Source organism: Cibotium barometz, chromosome 11 (genome assembly GCF_041138505.1).
Source record: "Cibotium barometz isolate CiBa-2024 chromosome 11, ASM4113850v1, whole genome shotgun sequence".
Taxonomy (NCBI): domain Eukaryota; kingdom Viridiplantae; phylum Streptophyta; class Polypodiopsida; order Cyatheales; family Cibotiaceae; genus Cibotium; species Cibotium barometz.
The window spans coordinates 20,953,881-20,973,789 of NC_141056.1; the positions used below are offsets into that span (position 1 = coordinate 20,953,881).

General features: G+C 44.7%; 1 protein-coding gene across 1 annotated transcript in view; it reads right to left on the bottom strand.

Annotated features, from left to right (window-relative positions):
* Positions 1 to 18,488, bottom strand: part of LOC147633888 (uncharacterized) — a 43,640-nt gene extending 25,152 nt beyond the window's left edge. Inside the window, exons 1-3 of the mRNA XM_086805601.1 lie at positions 18,291 to 18,488; positions 18,189 to 18,200; positions 17,626 to 18,125 (exon numbers count right to left, since the gene is read on the bottom strand). Coding sequence (XP_086661727.1) covers positions 17,649 to 18,125; positions 18,189 to 18,200; positions 18,291 to 18,488 — 687 coding nt within the window. The 3' untranslated portion in view covers positions 17,626 to 17,648. The remainder of the gene's footprint in view (positions 1 to 17,625; positions 18,126 to 18,188; positions 18,201 to 18,290) is intronic.
* Between the last annotated feature and the right edge of the window lie 1,421 nt (positions 18,489 to 19,909).

Genomic DNA, 19,909 nt, shown 5'->3' on the forward strand with positions numbered 1-19,909 from the left:
TACGTGTTATCCCCATTTTAGAGGCATATGGTCATACAGTGCAGTACTGGAATCCACATTTAGTTTGAGAGTGTGAGGAACCCACACATCTTGTTGACTGAAAAAGACCCTATCTAATCTTGAAGATGACCCAAAATATTCAAGACTAAAATAAGTATGCCCAAGATCCGATCCCCATTCACCCATATCCCACCCATCCCTTAAACCCATTCTCCCTCTCAGACCCTCCCACTTGATCTTCTACTATCCCATCAAAACAATTCTACCCCCACACCTATCCCTATGTTTCTCAACCATGTTAAAATACCCCATAAGGATGCAATGACCCTGAATATTTAGGTTAACTATCCATTCCCACATCCAACTTCTGACTTTATGATTATGAGCCCCATAAGCATTTATTACCCAAACTCTCTCCCCTTCTAGAAGTATTTCTACAACCGAAATTCTACCATTAGGATGATTAGCTATGATGTTAGGTTTCAAACTGCTTTTAACAATAATCATAACTCCACTATACCCTCCATTCACACCCCCATACAACATCACTACCCAATCCTTAAATTTATCTTTCCTCAAAATTTTAGACCCGTATAAATTATGCACTTGAATAGCCAAAATGGATAGAGCCCACTCTTTGACTAAGCCCCAAAAAGCAGTGTTTTTCTTTTTATCTTTGATTCCCTTGACGTTCCTCGTGCACCGATTAATTTTTAATGCCTCTGTAGTATGCGGAAGCTTCGGAGAAGGATCGATACTTCAAAACTCAGAAATCAGCACTCTTTTCATGACGGAAATTAACGCACAAACTGAAAGGAGATGTGCAAAAAATAGAGAGAGAAGGGGGAGATGGAGAGGACATAGTATTGGGTCCCAATTACCCTCTGTAGGGCCCCCACCATGAATGGTGTATTTGCTTTATTAGAATGATGTAAATCTGAAAACAAATACACCACGAATGGTGTATTTGCTTTATTAGAATGATGTAAATATGAAAACAAATACAAAAAACTTGACCTTTCTTGGCTGGAAAATCTTGCCCTTGACCTGAATCCTTCACCCCTTTGCGTTACCAAGCCCTTGGCTGTCTTGGCCCCTTGGTTTGCTTGAGCACTTGGTGAAAAATGAGATGAATGATGGGATTGTGGACCTCTACTATTTATACTACCCTTCAGGGGGAGTCGGCCAGCATAAGAGCAGGCGGCCAGCAGCATATTCCCACGACTGAGCAAAATCAGCATAAAATGCTCCAAAAATCCTAATAAATGTTGCGTAAATTCCCTAGCAAGCTGGGGAGGTTGGCGTGCTTCTAGAAGGCTGGGCATAGCCTTTGCCCACAATCCATGGGCTGGGCAGCCTGTATGGGTTGCCCCATACTTGCCCTACAGCCCTATGAAGGCTGTAACCTCCTGAAAATGGCCTTATTCTTGCCTTAGGGCTGTCCCACAGCCCTTCCATGGCTGGTGGGTCTAGCCTAGGCCTTACTGGCCCACATGGGGATGGTTTCACACCATTCCCATGCCCATACTAAGCTTCGGGGTAGCCCTATGGGCTGGCCCCTTGTCCTAAACATACTCTACTCAGTGATCTGGCATCCGGTACCATACCTGATACACAGAACCATTGACATCATTCTAGAGGGAGACTCACAGCGCGGACTGGCACTGTTTCATGTGCAGGTGAGTGCACATTTGACCTTGGACTCATGTGCAGGACAATGCACACCTGACCTCGGACGGTTGAGATGGATCCCTGGCTGACTCGTCCCGGACTGGATCACATGGGACCAGTTCACCATCCCAGGTCCTGCACCTTCTGTACAGAAATGTCTACGTGGCATCCAAGTGCGGGATGCACGTGACATCCCCTTCTGCTTAACTTGATGGAAGCTGCATAGCCTCCAGATAATCCATCAATAACGCCGGATAGTCTTCAAAAAATTCTCTGTTAAGCCATACTGCTTCATGAGAACCTCGGTCCTGAAACTTCGTGAGGAACTGGCATAGTCTTCGGCCCGAGCCATGCTTGAAACGGTGCAGAAGGATCTATTCTGGAACCATTACTTCTACTTCATCCACAATGTTTGGTTCCGCTTCATCTTTGACCTCTGAAGGGGGTGGACCTGCATATGGCTTTAACCAACTAACATGAAATACATCGTGCATAGTCAACCTTGGAGGTAGCTTTAACTGCATAGACACCTCATTAATCTTTTTCCGGATGGGAAATGGTCCAAAGCTCCTGAAAGACAACTTTGGGCATCGCTTGCCCACCTGATTCAATCTTTGCTTCATAATCCGAAGATACACCCAATCTCCTTCCGAAAATGTCATATCCCTTCGGTCTTTATTGGCCTGTCGAGTGTAGGCCTCTTGTGCTTTAGCCAATCTGTCTTTTACTGACTCTAGGATCTCCTGGTAAGACTCCGTCACTCTGTTCGCCTCCGGTACTGAAGACGAAGTCTTGGTTCACAATGAGTGGAAAGGTCTTCCAAATGTTGCCTCATATGGAGTCCTGCCAATAGCTGAAGAAAAAGAGTTGCTGATCGTGGACATAACACTGCAGCACATCAAAGGCCAATTGTTTGTATATCTCTGTCTGGCCATCTGTCTGTGGGTGGAAAACGCGACGCTGGAGAGCGAGAATGCTCCTTCAGAGCCAAGATCCGTGCCTTTTGCTCATCTAACTTGGCTGTCTGTTCTGCGAGACGAGTGCTCGCATCATCTGCTGGAACATGTCTGTGACACTCAAGCCGGGTGCCCTAGCTGGGCTGCCTGGTGCACTCTGGTCCCATGGTTCTGGTTCTCTCTCGTTGCCGAACCTTGCCATAGTAGGAAAATGCAATTCCTTTCCGGAACGCAATCTGACCATCCACTATCTGTGTGGGAGAATTCCGGAGGCTTCCGGAGGCTAAAAACCAACCGTCCTTCAAGGGACAGGACTCACTCCGAAAGAGGTAGTCCATCGACGTCTAAAAACCAACCACACGAGCGAGAAAAATTTTCTGGTTTTCTTTGCTGAATCTTTGTCCTTGAATTAGGCTTTGAATTAGGCTCTGATACCACTGTAGTATGCGGAAGCTTTGCAGAAGGATTGGTACTTCAAAACTAAAAAATCAGCACTCTTTTCGCGAGACGGAAATTAACGCACAAACTGAAAGGAGATGTGCAGAAAATAGAGAGAGAAGGGGGAGATGGAGAGGACACAGTATTGGGTCCCAATTACCCTCTGTAGGGCCCCCACCATGGATGGTGTATTTGCTTTATTAGAATCATGTAAATCTGAAAACAAATACAGAAAACTTGCCCTTTCTTGGCCGGGATATCCTGCCCTTGACCTGAATCCTTCACCCCTTTGCATTAGCAAGCCCTTGGCTGTCTTGGCCCCTTGGTTTGCTTGAACACTTGGTGAAAAATAAGATGAATGATGGGATTGTGGACCTCTACTATTTATACTACCCTTCAGGGGGAGTCGGCCAGCATAAGAGCAGGCGGCCAGCATCATATTCCCACGACTGAGCAAAATCAGCATAAAATGCTCCAAAAATCCTAATAAATGCTGCGTAAATTCCCTAGCAAGCTGGGGAGGCTGGCGCTTGCTTGTAGAAGGCTGGGCATAGCCTTTGCCCATAATCCATGGGTTGGGTAGCCTATATGGGCTGCCCCATACTTGCCCTATAGCCCTATGAAGGCTGTAACCTCCTGAAAATGGCCTTATTCTTGCCTTAGGGCTGTCCCACAGCCCTTCCATGGCTGGTGGGTCTAGCCTAGGCCTTACTGGCCCACATGGGGATGGTTTCACACCATTCCCATGCCCATACTAAGCTCCGGGGTAGCCCTATGGGCTGGCCCCTTGTCCTAAACATACTCTACTCAGTGATCTGGCATCCGGTACCATACCTGATACACAGAACCACTGACATCATTCTAGAGGGAGACTCACAGCGCGGACTGGCACTGTTTCATGTGCAGGACAGTGCACATCTGACCTTGGACTCATGTGCAGGACAATGCACACCTGACCTCGGACGGATGAGATGGATCCTTGGCTGACTCATCCCAGAGTGGCTCACATGGGTCCAGTTCACCATCCCAGGTCCTGCACCTTCTGTACAGAAATGTCTACGTGGCATCCAACGTGACATCCCCTTCTGCTTAACTTGACGGAAGCTGCATAGCCTCCAGATAATCCGTCAATAATGCCAGATAGTCTTCGAAAAATTCTCTGTCAAGCCATACCGCTTCATGAGTTCCTCGGTCCTGAAACTTCGTGAGGAACTAGCAGCCTGAGCCATGCTTGAAACGGTGCAGAAGGATCTATTCTGGAACAATTACTTCTGCTTCATCCACAATGTCTGGTTTCGCTTTGTCTTTGACCTCTGAAGGGGGTGGACCTGCATATGGCTTTAACTAACTGACATGAAATACATCGTGCATAGTCCAACTTGGAGGTAGCTTTAACTGCATAGACACCTCATTAATCTTTTTCTGGATGGGAAATGGTCCGAAGCTCTTGAAAGACAACTTTGGGCATCACTTGCCCACCTGCTTCAATCTTTGCTTCATAATCCAAAGATACATCCAATCTCCTTCCCCCGAAAATGTCATATCCCTTCGGTCTTTATTGGCCTGTCGAGTGTAGGCATCTTGTGCTTTAGCCAATCTGTCTTTTACTGACTCTAGGATCTCCTGGTGGTAAGACTCCGTCACTCTGTTCGTCTCCGGTACTGAAGACGAAGTCCTGGTTCACAACGACTGGAAAGGTCTTCCAAACGCTGCCTCATATGGAGTCCTGCCAATAGCTGAAGAAAAAGAGTCATTCAAAACAGCTTGAACTAAAGGCAAAAACGATTCCCACTTACCTTGCTGATCATGGACGTAACACTGCAGCACATCAAAGGCCAATTGTTTTTATATCTCTGTCTGGCCATCTGTCTGTGGGTGGAAAACACGACGTTGGAGAGCGAGAACGCTCCTCCCAGAGCCAAGATCCGCGCCTTCTGCTCATCCAACTTGGCTGTCTGTTCTGCGAGTGCTCGCATCATCTGCTGGAACATGTCTGTGACACTCAAGCCGGGGCTGCCTGGTGCACTCTGGTCCCATACTCTGGTTCTCTCTTGTCGTCGAAGCTCGCTATAGCACGAAAATGCAATTCCTTTTCGGAACGCAATCTGACCATCCACTATCTATGTGGGAGACTTCTGGAGGCTTCCGGAGGCTAAAAACCAACCGTCCTTCGAGGGACAGCAGTCACTCCAAAAGGGGTAGTCCACCGGCATCTAAAAACCAACCACACGAGCGAGAAAAATTTTTCGGTTTCACTACAAGACAATGCTGCCATACACGCGTTTCATACACGCGATAAATTACGAACGCGTGTATGGTCGCGCCTGTATTTGAATAGAATCGGGCGCGTGTATTTTAGCATTTAAGTTCGCGTGTATGTTTGCATTTATCAACGCGTGTATAAACGCGTTTATATACACGCAGTAATACACGCATCTATACACGATAATATTCACGGGGTAATACTCGCTATTATACACGGATAAATACACGCTACTATACACGGATTAATACACGCATGGCAGAGAAAAACTAAAGAAAAACTGAATTCCTTTACAAAATTAAAAACTATTTTCCTTAAACCATCTCATAGTACATTACAGTATACATCATTACACAATCCCACTACATGCATTTACAACAATGAAATATATTCAAAAATAAATCATGCATATGAGATGATAGAAATGTCATTAATTTAGAACATACAGTGACGGATTGGTTAGGGTTCGATCTCATCTTCAATAAGATCCATCCTTGCCAAACGATCAACATCAATATCCATTTGATCAATTGGTAAGGCTACGATTAAATTTATTCCACTATCGATATTCTGTACTCCATTGATAATGGTATCGATGTCCTGATCATCCTCATCAACATCACCATCATCCTCAATGGTAGGGTCATTCTCATGATCATGAGAAATGGCATGCTCATCCTCATTATCATGATTATCTCTTATTTCTTGATCATCGATCACAACATCTTCAATGGCATGTTCGACATCATCTTCATTGCGGCTTGTTACATCCTCCATATGCTCCATATCAGTGAATGTATTATACATCACTTTGGAACGTGGTGCAATAGGGATGACGTACCACCATTTGATGTCATGCACCGTTGGTAGATAGATAACCTACTCAAATACACACAGTACAGTAATTAATTAGCATATCAAAAGTCAAGGGGTACGCGAGCTTAGATATATATGTACATGAAACACATTAGTAAAAAAATGCATACCTGCTCACATTGTTGTGGCAATACGAGCCTATCTTTCTTTGTTTGCCAGAACTTTGTAGAGTCAATAGTTACATATCCACTTGCATGGCGTTTTATCGTTGCATCAGGCCCTTTTTCCACCACGTTCATTTGCCATTTGACATCCAAAACATACACAAAGAAGCGACGAAAGTCAAGCCTAAATATGTCTTGGATTATGCCACAATAATCATCCATTTTTCCATTAGCTCCCTCAAAGCTACTAATGACACCGCAATCTTGTGTATTTCTCTTTTCATCAATTCTTTGTGTTCGAAAATGCTTGCCTTCACACCATATAGCATTGAACATAGTGCACTGGACCAAAATAGAAGCAATATTTGTGTAAGCAATGTGAATAAATATTAAAAGCAAATCACTTACAACTAATGCAAAACATTAGTTCTATGTACCTTTGACATGCATCCTCGTGCATACTCCCATTCTTCCGCCGTGATATGCAGCCCCTCGTCGCTCTCTGCTCTCTCCATTTCCTCATGCAACCAATCAACATGGATATCATTCGGAAGTGTTGCTAGATGCTTAGGGTACGCCTTCCGAGAGCCATGTTGCCTCCGAAAGAGAGCTCTTTCTGCTTGCCTTTTTGTCTTTGCATCCTCATATCTTGTAACCCATCTGCTCATCACATCACTATTAAGGATACAAGTGAAATTGAGATCATCAATCAATGTTCTGTCAATTACTTTACTATGTCCTTTTCCTTGAGGCACAATAGAGGTCATCCTCAAGTCCTCTTCATTGCTCCATAGTCGTGGCAAAGAGCTGTCCACCTGACCAAGAAATTCTGAAATATATACAAGAGACTCTTGTATCAACCAACCCTCGGCCATGCTTCCTTCAGGCCTTGCACTTTGCCTCACAAAGTCTTTTAAGGTCTTCATGAAGCGCTCTAGGAAGAACATCCAGCGTAAAGCAATTTCGTCCACTGAATGCACAATGAGATGTAGTTGACTTGTGAGAATGGTTCGCGGAAAAGTCTCCTCTACCAAACAAACCACCTCCACTGCCATAACACGCGCATCATCCAACGTGGCTGGATCAATTGCTTTGGAACTAACATATCTGAAAAATAAATAAATAGTACGTTATACCTCATGCACGTTCATTTTGCAAGGTATAATGAAGGGTGATCTGAGCATGGGTTTTACATACCTCACAAGCTCGCCCATCTTATAAATACATTTTTTCAAACTCTTATTTGCACAATGGTCGATGCTAGTAGGTAGTATGAACTGCGCACATAAGAGCACATTTATGGTTTATGGCATTACAAAATTTAATTTCAACGTACGTACAAGACTTGGAAAACACTTACTTGAAGCATCTTGTGCCAATCGTGGGACTTCAACCCATATAGTTGCTCAACGCCTCTTTTCTTAGTGGTTGTAAAGGCTCCCTTCAATGATCTCATGCATCCAGTGGGAGTACGCAAAGTGGTGATGGCCTGCTTTACCTGCTTCTCCTCTTTCTTTGATATAATCCATGGTGCAGGCGGAAGACGAACGTGCCCATCCACCTCTCGTGGCCAAGCTTGACGCATACGTCCTGCGACCCGCAAGTCCTCACGTACGCTAACATTGTCTCGTTTACCAGTAATATGTTCCCAAATACCAGATCCTACATTCTTGAAGATGTGCATGGGATCAAGAAGATGGTTGATCTTAAGATGGGTCCAATATGGAAGCCGGAAAAAAATGGAGTACCTGCACAAGGGATTGCTCTATGTGACCTTTAATCCAATTAGAGACTACACAAAACAAGATTGAAAAAACATCACTATACCTGTTCATGCCATCTGGAGGAAGAATAGTTGTAGACTCCCAAATACGCTTCCAATCTTTTGCACGAAGTGTTTGTGGAGGAATGTTACTCTTACTAGCAACATATTTAGGATGATCTGAGGGGAGAAATCGATGATGATTATCGAATATAGTCTTACACAAACCATCAGCGTACTCATGTACTAACGAAGGGCCACAAACAGGACATGCATGTTTACCCGATGTTTTCAAACCTGTTAAAATATAAATAAAAGTTAGAATAATAAAGTCAAACCGTCTAATTAATATATATAGCCAATAGTAATAGAGTAGGGAGGTAATTAGAATTCTTACCAGAACAATCGCTGTATCCTGGAAAGTCATGCATTGTCCACATCAACACTGCTTTTAAGTCGAAGTGTCGAGAGGAGGGAGGCCTACTAATGTCCACCACCGCAACACCTCTCCATAGTTCCTCCAACTCATCAATCAGTGGTTCAAGATAAACATCCATATGCTTGACTTTATGTTTCCCTGGAATTAGAAGGGATAACATAAGATGTCCCTTCTTGATCGCCATTGATGGTGGAAGGTTGTAATTCACCAACACAACTGGCCACACGCTGTATGCGGTGCTTTTGAAACCAAATGGATTCACTCCATCCATACCCAGGCCAAGTCTCAAGTTTCTGGGCTCTGTTTTAAAGCTGGGCCACTCATCTTCAATATGCTTCCAAGCAGGAGTGTCTGCGGGAATTCTCCACATGCCATCATCCGATCGATGTGAGGAATGCCATGACATGAGCTCTGCTATGGATATGCACTTGAACATGTGTTTGATGCGAGGAATTATAGGAAAGTGTCGCAAGACTTTACGAGGTACATCAAAACTCTTCATATCTGTTCTGTACCTTGCTTCACCACAAGTGGGACAATGTAGAGCCTCCTTATGCGTCCCACGAAAGAGAATGCAATCATTGACGCATGCATGTATTTTATCATAATCCAGTCCTCCAAGAGATGTCACATAGCGCCTCGCTATGTCTCTTGAGGTGGGTAGTCTATTTTCCTTTGGAAGCATGTTTGATAATAGCCTGCATCCAATATCATCAATTATAATTAGTCTTAAATCCTAAACCTTAAACCACTAATTCAAATTTGTAAGTTAGAATGCTTACTTCAACAATGCGTCAAGACTTGCATTGCTCCATCCATAAACTGTTTGTATATTAAGTAGTTCAAGTGAAGCACGTAAAACAGAGAATGTGCACCCTTCAAACACCGGTGTCGATGAAGCCTTATAAAGATGCTCTTGTTCCATATCATCGTCGTCCATACCTTTGGGATCATCCTTAAAAAGATTTCGCACCATACCATCAAGCACCTCCTCTTCCACAACTTTGTGGGGTGCAGGGCTATTGTCATCCCTTTCCCACTCATCTCTGACAATAGATCCCGAAGCTCCAGCATCATCTCGTCGACGCTTTACGTGCTCTCGTCGCGCGTAGGGTACCATGTTAGGGTGTGGTACTGCATCCTGCTTCAATTTATCAAATTATATGTTACAACTCTATTAATTTAATTTGGATACCATGAGTCATTTGAATACCATCAATTTACATCTACTCACCTCTAAACCTGTTTGATTCCATTCTCCATACATGGAGATGTGATTCAAGGTAATTCGACGTGCTCGTACAATGCATCCTTGACATCGATTACACATACATTTGATCCGTTGTCCCAACCACACATCGCGATTACGATGACGCATTGTCTCATCTTCCCCAGAACTGCTTGAAGAGGTTGATGACATCCTGTGTACAAATCAGAAAACACAAAATCATTATATGTTTTTAATGAAAGCACAAAAATCGCGTGTATTGACGCGGCTATTTCCTAAAAATTGCGTGTATTGACGCGGCTATTTCCTAAAAATCGCGTGTATTAACGCGGGTAATTCCTGCAAAACGCGTGTATAAACGCAGCTAAAATATCATACACGCGAATATACACGCGTTTATAAACGCGAATATAAACGCGACGGTATGTTTAAACTAAAAATAGCCCGCCTTCCCCAAATATAGATTTTGAACTAAGAAATCGACTCTGCATGCGTTTTCGCCTGTTTTTGCCTCTTCCAACAGCAAGGAGGGAGCAGAGAAAGGAGCAGTTTTCGCCTGTTTTTGCCTCTTCCAACAGCAAGGAGGGAGCAGAGAAAGGAGCACACACACGGGAGAAGGAGGGAGTAGAGAAGGAGCAAAGAAGACTCACTTTTTCAGAGGTGAGTCACTTTGTCCTGTGCCTTGTCTCTTTCGTCAGATTTGTTTATTTTGCTCTTTGCTCTTTGGGTTTGTCCTTTTGCACACGATTGGGTTACTGCATCCTGACAGGGGCGACAATGGTTGGTCCTTTTATAAGGACACTCTGTCTTTGTCGGGGGTCGGTCTTTTCGATTTTTTTTTTCGCAGGTCGCGTGTAGAAATGCGTGTAAAAGCGCGTGTAACCTGTCTGCAGAGTCTGTTCACGCGGATATACACGCGTTTCTGGACGGGTTTATACACGCGTTTTTTGACGGGTGTATACACGCGTTTCTGCACGAGACTGCGGCGTTTCAGATTTCATGATTTGCAGGCAACACAACTGACTTGAATGATGATATTTGTGTGAGTCAAGAGACAGCCCATGATGTACATGAAGATGTTTGTTGCAGGTTCTTTATGGATATTCCAGGTTCTTTATCCGATCCATTTGCGTACAGCAATTGGCTGATGGAGATGCTGAATCATTTTGGGCACCAACCTGGTCCGATTGAGCTTACAGAGTATATGTATGCCCATCCCCCTCCTTCCCTGCCTGGTGTCTATACCCCTACCGCGAGTATCCAGGGCACTCCAGTGCCGTCTATTCCTCCGAGTCCGACGAGACGGCATGCAGCTTCTCCTCTTCCACGTCCACCGAGGAGACATACCTCGTCCCAGACACACTCACGTACACCCTCACAGCCACCATCACGTGCTCCCTCAGAGCCACCGTCACGTCAGGGCTCACAGCCACCCCGTCACGTAGACAATCCCCCAGTCGTGACTCCACCCGCAGCAGTAGGAAGAGTGGGAGTGGAGGATGCGGCGGGTGCTTTGGTGGGGGAGGTGGGGGAGGTAGTAGGGCACGCGGTGAGAGAGGAGATAGAGAGAGAAGAGTTAGAGGAGACAGTTCGAAAGAGGAGGAGATGAGAGAGATAGAGAGAGTGGTCTGCTATGATGTGACGGATAGGGGCGGGATAGTGATGGATGCGAGGGGGAGGGAGGTAATGGAGTACATGCGTGGGGTAGTATCAAACTTATATAGAAATTGTTTTATTAAATTTAAAGATCAAAATAGCCGATTAGTTGGGGAGGTGATAGAGGCTGTACATAGTCGGTACCCCAATCCCCCACATGCTACATTCTCGGATGTATGGGGAAGGACGCGAATAAGGGAGATCTTAAGTAATAAAAGATCTCACCTTAAAAAACTCGCGTATGATGACCGGCTAAATGTAGCTGCGGGTGGCTATCCTGCCGAGAAACCTGCCCCACTGCGCACAAACGCGAGTGGAAGGAGGCAAAGAAACGAGCAGAGGGTGGCGTGAAGAGCAGGCAGCATGTGGAGGCACGACGGATCTAGATGGAGACCATTGGATCTTCGCATTTCGGATCTGGCAGCGTCGAGTCATGGGAGGCAGAGTTCGTAAGTATCCTGCCACTTTATTTGATTGTTTACTTAATTCATTGATTCTATGATTGTTTTAATCTTACAAATTGTGTTGATTATGATACAGCGACGGGTTACGGGGAGGAAGCCCACAACCCACGATACTGCGTATGCTTGCCGGCATAGCAGACGTGACACGTGGGCCATCTTCAGAGCCGAGGGACGTATTACGGACGCGCAGTTTGAGATGGCCATGAGACCATACGGTCGATAGGTACTTGAAAATTCTAAACGAATGGTTTTGGTTTATTGAATTGCATATATATATACTTATATACTATATATTACTTGAACAGGCACAAGCTGCTGATGATCCACCGGCCGCCGCTGCAGAGGGTGGACGTGAGCACTACTCCTCGGACATTCCGACCGATGTGAGCTCATCTGAGCATGGAGGGAGCACCGAGTCATCATCTGGGTCTGAGTAGTACTCAGACTTATAGTATCACATTCCATATTGAGGATGTGATTGTATATATTTTTTTGTAAACTCAAGCCATGGGCTACTTCGAGATATGGACTCCCTTGTATACATGTATGAAATTTTGATAGTAATATTGAATTGATTGATCGATAGTATTACATTCATGTCTGTCTTGAATCGTGTATTGACAATGTATGCATTCATGTCGTTCTTGTCTTAATCTCCCTCGTGCATATGTTCTTCGTGGATGGTCTAATGGGATGGTCTAATGCACAAAAAAAAAAAACCAGAGAGTGCTATTGGGTGCTGGAATGCTGGAACAGTATTCAGGCACCAAATAGCACTCTCTGGATTTTTTTTTTTGCTCTCTGTTTGCATGTATAAACGCGTCAGAACTGCTAAAACTCGCGTGTATCTACGCGGATACCCTGGAAAATACACGTGTATTAATGCGTCAAAACTGGTAATTACGCGTGTATAAGCGCATCTAAATTAAAGAAACACGTGTATAGACGCAGGTATAAACGCGTTTGGGACATTTGAACTGAACAGGACGCGGCTATACACCCGTGTATAAGCGCGTCTAAAATAAGAAAAAGCGTGTATAGCCGCATGTATCAACGCGTCTGTGAAAAGAACGCGGCTACACACCCGTGTATACGCGCGTCTAAGAGGTGCTATACATGCGCTTTTACACGCATGTCTCTGGCCGCGATGATACACGCGCTGATACACGGGCCCGCTACTTTTTTTCACAAGTCATTTTTAGCGGCTAGGAGCGCGGGTATGAGCCCGATCCCTTGTAGTGTTTTCTTTGCTGAATCTTTGTCCTTGAATTAGGCTCTGATACCATTGTAGTATGCGGAAGCTTTGGAGAAGGATCACAAACTGAAAGGAGATGTGCAGAAAATAGAGAGAGAAGGGGGATATGGAGAGGACATAGTATTGGGTCCCAATTACCCTCTATAGGGCCCCCACCACGGATGGTGTATTTGCTTTATTAGAATGATGTAAATCTGAAAACAAATACAAAAAACTTGACCTTTCTTGGCTGAAAATCCTGCCCTTGACCTGAATCCTTCACCCCTTTGCGTTAGCAAGCCCTCGGCTGTCTTGGCCCCTTGGTTTGCTTGAGCACTTGGTGTGTGAAAAATGAGATGAATGATGGGATTGTGGACCTCTACTATTCATACTACCCTTCAGGGGGAGTCGGCCAGCATAAGAGCAGGCAGCCAGCAGCATATTCCCACGACTGAGCAAAATCAGCATAAAATGCTCCAAAAATTCTAATAAATGCTACGTAAAGTCCCTGGCAAGCTGGGGAGGCTGGCGCTTGCTTCTAGAAGGCTGGGCATAGCCTTTGCCCACAATCCATGGGCTGGGCAGCTTGTATGGGCTGCCCCATACTTGCCCTACAGCCCTATGAAGGCTGTAACCTCCTAAAAATGGCCTTATTCTTGCCTTAGGGCTGTCCACAGCCCTTCCATGGTTGGTGGGTCCCAGCCTAGGCCTTACTGGCCCACATGGGGATGGTTTCACACCATTCCCATGCCCATACTAAGCTTCCTGATACACAGAACCACTGACATCATTCTAGAGGGAGACTCACAGCGCGGACTGGCACTATTTCATGTCCAAGACAGTGCACATCTGACCTTGGACTCATGTGTAGGACAATGCACACCTGACCTCAAACGGATGAGATGGATCCCTGACTGACTCGTCCCGGACTGCTCACATGGGACCAGTTCACCATCCCAGGTCCTGCACCTTCTGTACAGAAATGTCTACGTGGAATCCAAGTGCGGGATGCACGTGACATCCCCTTCTGCTTAACTTAACTTGACGGAAGGTGCATAGCCTCCAAATAATCCGTCAATAACGCCGGGATAGTCTTCGAAAAATTCTCTGTCAAGCCATACCGCTTCATGAGTTCCTCGGTCCTGAAACTTCGTGAGGAATTGGCGTAGTCTTCGGCCTGAGCCATGCTTGAAACGGTGCAGAAGGATCTGTTCTAGAACCATTACTTCTGCTTCATCCCCACAATGTCTGGTTTCGCTTTGTCTTTGACCTCTGAAGGGGGTGGACCTGCATATGGCTTTAACCAACTGACATGAAATACATTGTGCATAGTCCAACTTGGAGGTAGCTTTAACTGCATAGACACCTCATTAATCTTTTTCCAGATGGGAAATGGTCCGAAGCTTCTGAAAGACAACTTTGGGCATCGCTTGCTCACCTGCTTCAACCTTTGCTTCATAATCCAAAGATACACCCAATCTCCTTCCGAAAATGTCATATCCCTTCGGTCTTTATTGGCGTGTCAAGTGTAGGCCTCTTGTGCTTTAGCCAATTTGTCTTTTACTGACTCTAGGATCTCTTGGTAAGACTTCGTCACTCTGTTCGCCTCCGGTACTGAAGACGAAGTCCTAGTCCACAAAAAACGACGACTGGAAAGGTCTTCCAAACGCTGCCTCATATGGAGTCCTGCCAATAGGCTGAAGAAAAAGAGTCATTTAAAACAGCTTGAACTAAAGGCAAAAACGATTCCCACTTACCTTGCTGATCGTGGACATAACACTTCAGCACATCAAAGGCCAACTGGTTGTATATCTCTATCTGGCCATCTGTCTGTGGGTGGAAAACGCGATGCTGGAGAGTGGGAACGCTCCTCCAGAGCCAAGATCCGCGCCTTTTGCTCATCCAACTTGGCTGTCTATTCTGCGAGTGCTCGCATCATCTGCTGGAACATGTCTATGACACTCAAGTCGGGTGCCCTAGCTGGGCTGCCTGGTGCACTCTGGTCCCAAGGTTTTGGTCCTCTCTCGTCGCCAAAGCTCGCCATAGCAGGAAAATGCAATTCCTTCTCAAAACACAATCTGACCATCCACTATCTGTGTGGGAGACTTCCGGAGGCTAAAAACCAATAGTCCTTGGAGCGACAGGAGTCACTCGAAAAGGGGTAGTCCACCGGCGTCTAAAAACCAACCACACGAGCGAGATTTTTTTTTGGTTTTCTTTGCTGAATCTTTGTCCTTGAATTAGGCTTTGATACCACTGTAGTATGCGGAATCTTCAAAGAAGGATCGGTACTTCAAAACTAAAAAATCAGCACTCTTTTCGTGAGACGGAAATCAACGCACAAACTGAAAGGAGATGTGCAAAAAATAGAGAGAGAAGGGGGAGATGGAGAGGACATAGTATTGGGTCCCAATTACCCTCTGTAGGGCCCCCACCATGGATGGTGTATTTGCTTTATTAGAATGATGTAAATCTGAAAACAAATACAGAAAACTTGACCTTTCTTGGCTGGAAAATCCTGCCCTTGACCTGAATCCTTCACCCCTTTGCGTTAGCAAGCCCTTGGCTGTCTTGGCCCCTTGGTTTGCTTGAGCACTTGGTGAAAAATGAGATAAATGATGGGATTGTGGACCTCTACTATTTATACTACCCTTCAGGGGGAGTCGGCCAGCATAAGAGCAGGCGGCCAGCAGCATATTCCCACGACTGAGCAAAATCAGCATAAAATGCTCCAAAAATCCTATAATAAATGCTGCGTAAATTCCCTAGCAAGCTGGGGAGGCTGGCGCTTGCTTCTAGAAGGCTGGGCATAGCCTTTGCCCACAATCCATGGGCTAGGTAGCCTGTATGGGCCACCCCATACTTGCCCTACAGCCCTATGAAGGTTGTAACCTCCTGAAAATGGCCTTATTCTTGCCTTAGGGCTGTCCCACAGCCCTTCCATGGCTGGTGGGTCCTAGCCTAGGCCTTACTGGCCCACATGGGGATGGTTTCACACCATTCCCATGCCCATATTAAGCTCCGCGGTAGCCCTATGGGCTGGCCCGTTGTCCTAAACATACTCTACTCAGTGATCTGGCATCTGGTACCGTACCTGATACATAGAACCACTGACATCATTCTAGAAGGAGACTCGCAGTGCGGACTGGCACTGTTTCATGTGCAGGACAGTGCACATCTGCCTTGGACTCATGTGCAGGACAATGCACACCTGACAATGCACACCTGACCTCGGACGGCTGAGATGGATCCCTGGCTGACTCGTCCCAGACTATGCTCACATGGGACCAGTTCACCATCCCAGGTCCTGCACCTTCTGTACAGAAATGTCTACGTGGCATCCAAGTGCGGGATGCATGTGACATCCACTTGTACAGAAACTTTGAGATGTGGACGCATCTTGCTTGGAGTAATTTAGTCAATGTTTTTGATTAGATAGATTGAGCTCTCCTCTAACAATGTATCTCTAGTCTGACATATAGTTGTTTTAAATATATAGATACGATGAGTGACCACACCCATAAAGTGAAGCTGGCGATCATCAAGACTTTGCTACGAGGCACTGGTTGGACTTTCTGGAGATACACTGTCAGAGGCCATGGCAGATTATGTGGAGATTGATGATGCGGGTTTAGACGGCACCATCGAGATTCTTGGGAGATTCAGTATGCCTGTACGACTTGGAGAGAGTACATCCTCCCAGCCACATGCAGGAGTGGAGACTTCTTCTCATGCACACACTACAGTGCATCGATAAGCTTCTCGATTGATAAAATAGTAATGTCATCCTTTTTTTACATATAGAATTCTTAATATATATATCCTTTTGATGTCTTTGTTTGCTTAGGACTCCTATGCCAGGTACATCACACCACGAGAGTCAGCAGCTTACTCCTGATGTACCTCCTAGTACTCAGTGACACCTGATTCACAGGCTAGTGGCCGTTCGTCCCGTAGGTATATCTTTTATGCGATTACGGATTAAATATCAAGTACTTTTTAAGAACTCACATCTCAATATATCGTATGTTTGTATTGCACATAGGCGTCAGCGACGCGACAGAGTAGCACACCACCAGTGCCCCCACCAGTGCCGATGCGCACGTGCACTGGCACTTTGGGTGTCACATGCGACATCACGCCTGATGGGAGTATCCTTTAGGTCAGAGCCGGCATCGCCTTCAGACGTCGGATGAGAGACCTTTGCATGTCTTATCTACAGCGAGTTCATATACCATGGTAGTAAGTATTATTTAACATAAAGAATATGAATTACAGTTTTTTATTTGAATTACTAACTGACTTTATTTTGCAATTCAACTTGAGGATGACAAGAAAGGTACTACAGGTACTCACTGAGGGTGCTGCTAGAACTATTGCCACAAAATGCTAGAAGACTGCTGGCTTCGATGGTTTACTGCTAGGCCAAGTCGATCCAGGGAACAATGCTTGATTGCGGGTACTGAAGGTTGAGATGCTGATACTGGGGTTGAAACGCGAGATAGAAGCCTTGGTAGAGGAGATTAAATCTTACCGAACATAGGTTGATCCGTGAGACTAATAGTCCTCATCGTCATGTCTGAGATTAACCGTCATTAAAATTTCATCTTCATTATCCTTGTTGACTTCTTCGAACTCCTCCATCGTTAAATCTGTATTGACGTTCATTTCCTCCGTAGGCTCGACATCCATTGTTTCTTCCTCTTCGGTGTCTGTAGTGTCAGAGTCTGGATCGTTGTCGTTCTCATCATCTACAATGTCATCATGATCGGAAAGAAGAATTCTACACCTCTTTGACGTCGATGTGTCTAGATTCGAGGACGTAATCAATCCATCCTGATCCGCTTTCTCAGAGTTAACGCTATCAAACAAGTGTCGACCTCTAGGTTGGACATGCACAACTTGCCACCAGGGATGAGCATCTGTATTCTTGTAAAAGAGCGCTTGCTCAACATGAGTTGGCAAAATGTAAGGCTCTTTTGTTGCACGCAATAACTTCGAGGAGTCGACGGACCAATCCACCTTCAAAACCACCTGTCAAAATACTCTTTTCATTGTGGCATTATTGCCTTTATACTCGGCACGAAACCAATCCACCTTCAAAACCACCTGTCAAAATACACGAATCAAAACTTTAGAATTATGTATAGCTTCAAGAAATCTACATGTCATTGTTACATGAAGAGAGATGTCATTTACCTGCTTGAAGATACGATATGATACTTCATAAATGCCGACTATGGTTCCCACGTAACCAAGTTCACTTTCGATAAGATTCGTGTCTCTTGAACTTGCACGTGATAATTGCTTGAAAGAGGCAACAATGCAAGAATCTTGAGTTAGACGTAAGTCGTCATCAATAGATTTTATCTGAAGATGTTGTCCATAAGCCCACATGTTGGTATACATTCGAGCCTAGACCAATAAATAAATTATTAAAAAAAATGAGATTCATTTGTTTAGTTCAGAGTTTTCAAAACCCAACAAGTTACCTGTCTTTCACACTCGATCATAAACTCTCTTTGTTCCGTTGAAATTGGCTCATGATCACTAACCGCCCGTTGCATACGAGTGTATAACCAATCTATGAAAGTAGGTACGTCCCCGTCGTTATTTACATTGGTTTGACGTCTGGCTCTCCTCTTTTTACGTTTGCCAACTCGTTTGCTTGGAAGTTCCTTCTCGTACTACTCATCAACGAATTGTTGCATGTATTCACTATTATAGACAATGAAAGTAGAAATATCCAATTTATTGTGGACCTTAAGTCGAAAAGGGACTCCCTTACCGGACAATACCTCGTCTGACATGGTAGAAGATGACTCATTTGTCCATACGCGTGGAGCTTCAGAATCGGTTTTCTCAAGGTATTCACAAACGTAATACATGCATTCTTCAAGCATCCATCCCTCCGCTAGAACCCTCTAGTCTTGCTTTTTAATGTACATAACCTTTCAATACTCCCATAAATCTCTCGACCCAAAACATCCATAGAGTGCTCACAACACCAGCGAGCTCTATCTCGTCCACTAGATGGATTAGAAGATGAACCTGGATATCAAAAAAGGAGGTTGGAAATTCCTTTTCCATTAAACAAAGAAGCTCTATTCATTCACGCTTCTTTTGTGGAATTGACCCTTTGGCAATCTCTTTAGATGTAATCCATCTATCAGTAAAAGAAAGAAGATATTAGAGATATTTTTGTGAATTAAGAAGATATCAAATAAAATTTTATACTAAAAATTAATGACCGATAAATACCTTGCAAGCGATCCAAGGCGATATATTACATCTCGGACTCCTCTTGTAGTACATCCATCAATAAAACAAGGGGTAGAACATGCTGCATACATGATTAATCCAATCAACAAAACATGCAAGAAAATAAATACTTACAAAGATCTGGATAGATTTACCTTCACAAAATTGTGCCAATCATGTGTTTTTAAACCAGACAAGCTCTTGTCATCTAGAGTGAACATGTTTCGACAAGCTGCTCCATATCCTGTAGGCGTACGAATTGACTGAATCTTCCTGTTTTGATAGTCTCTAGCTCTTCTATCTTGAGCACCCATGGGGCAGGCTTGTAGGTTGTCTCACATCGAGTTTCATCATAAAGTGGCCATAGATTGGGCTTTGAGTTTTGTTCCTTTAAGTCATTTCTTGCTGCCGCTGTGTCTTTCAAGCCAACGAGGTGTTGCCATAACGAATGACCAACGTTCTTGAATATGTGCATAGGATCAAGAAGATGACATATCCTCAAATCCTCCCAATATTCCAAAGTATACCATATCGAAGGACTTTGATCTAGAGCATGT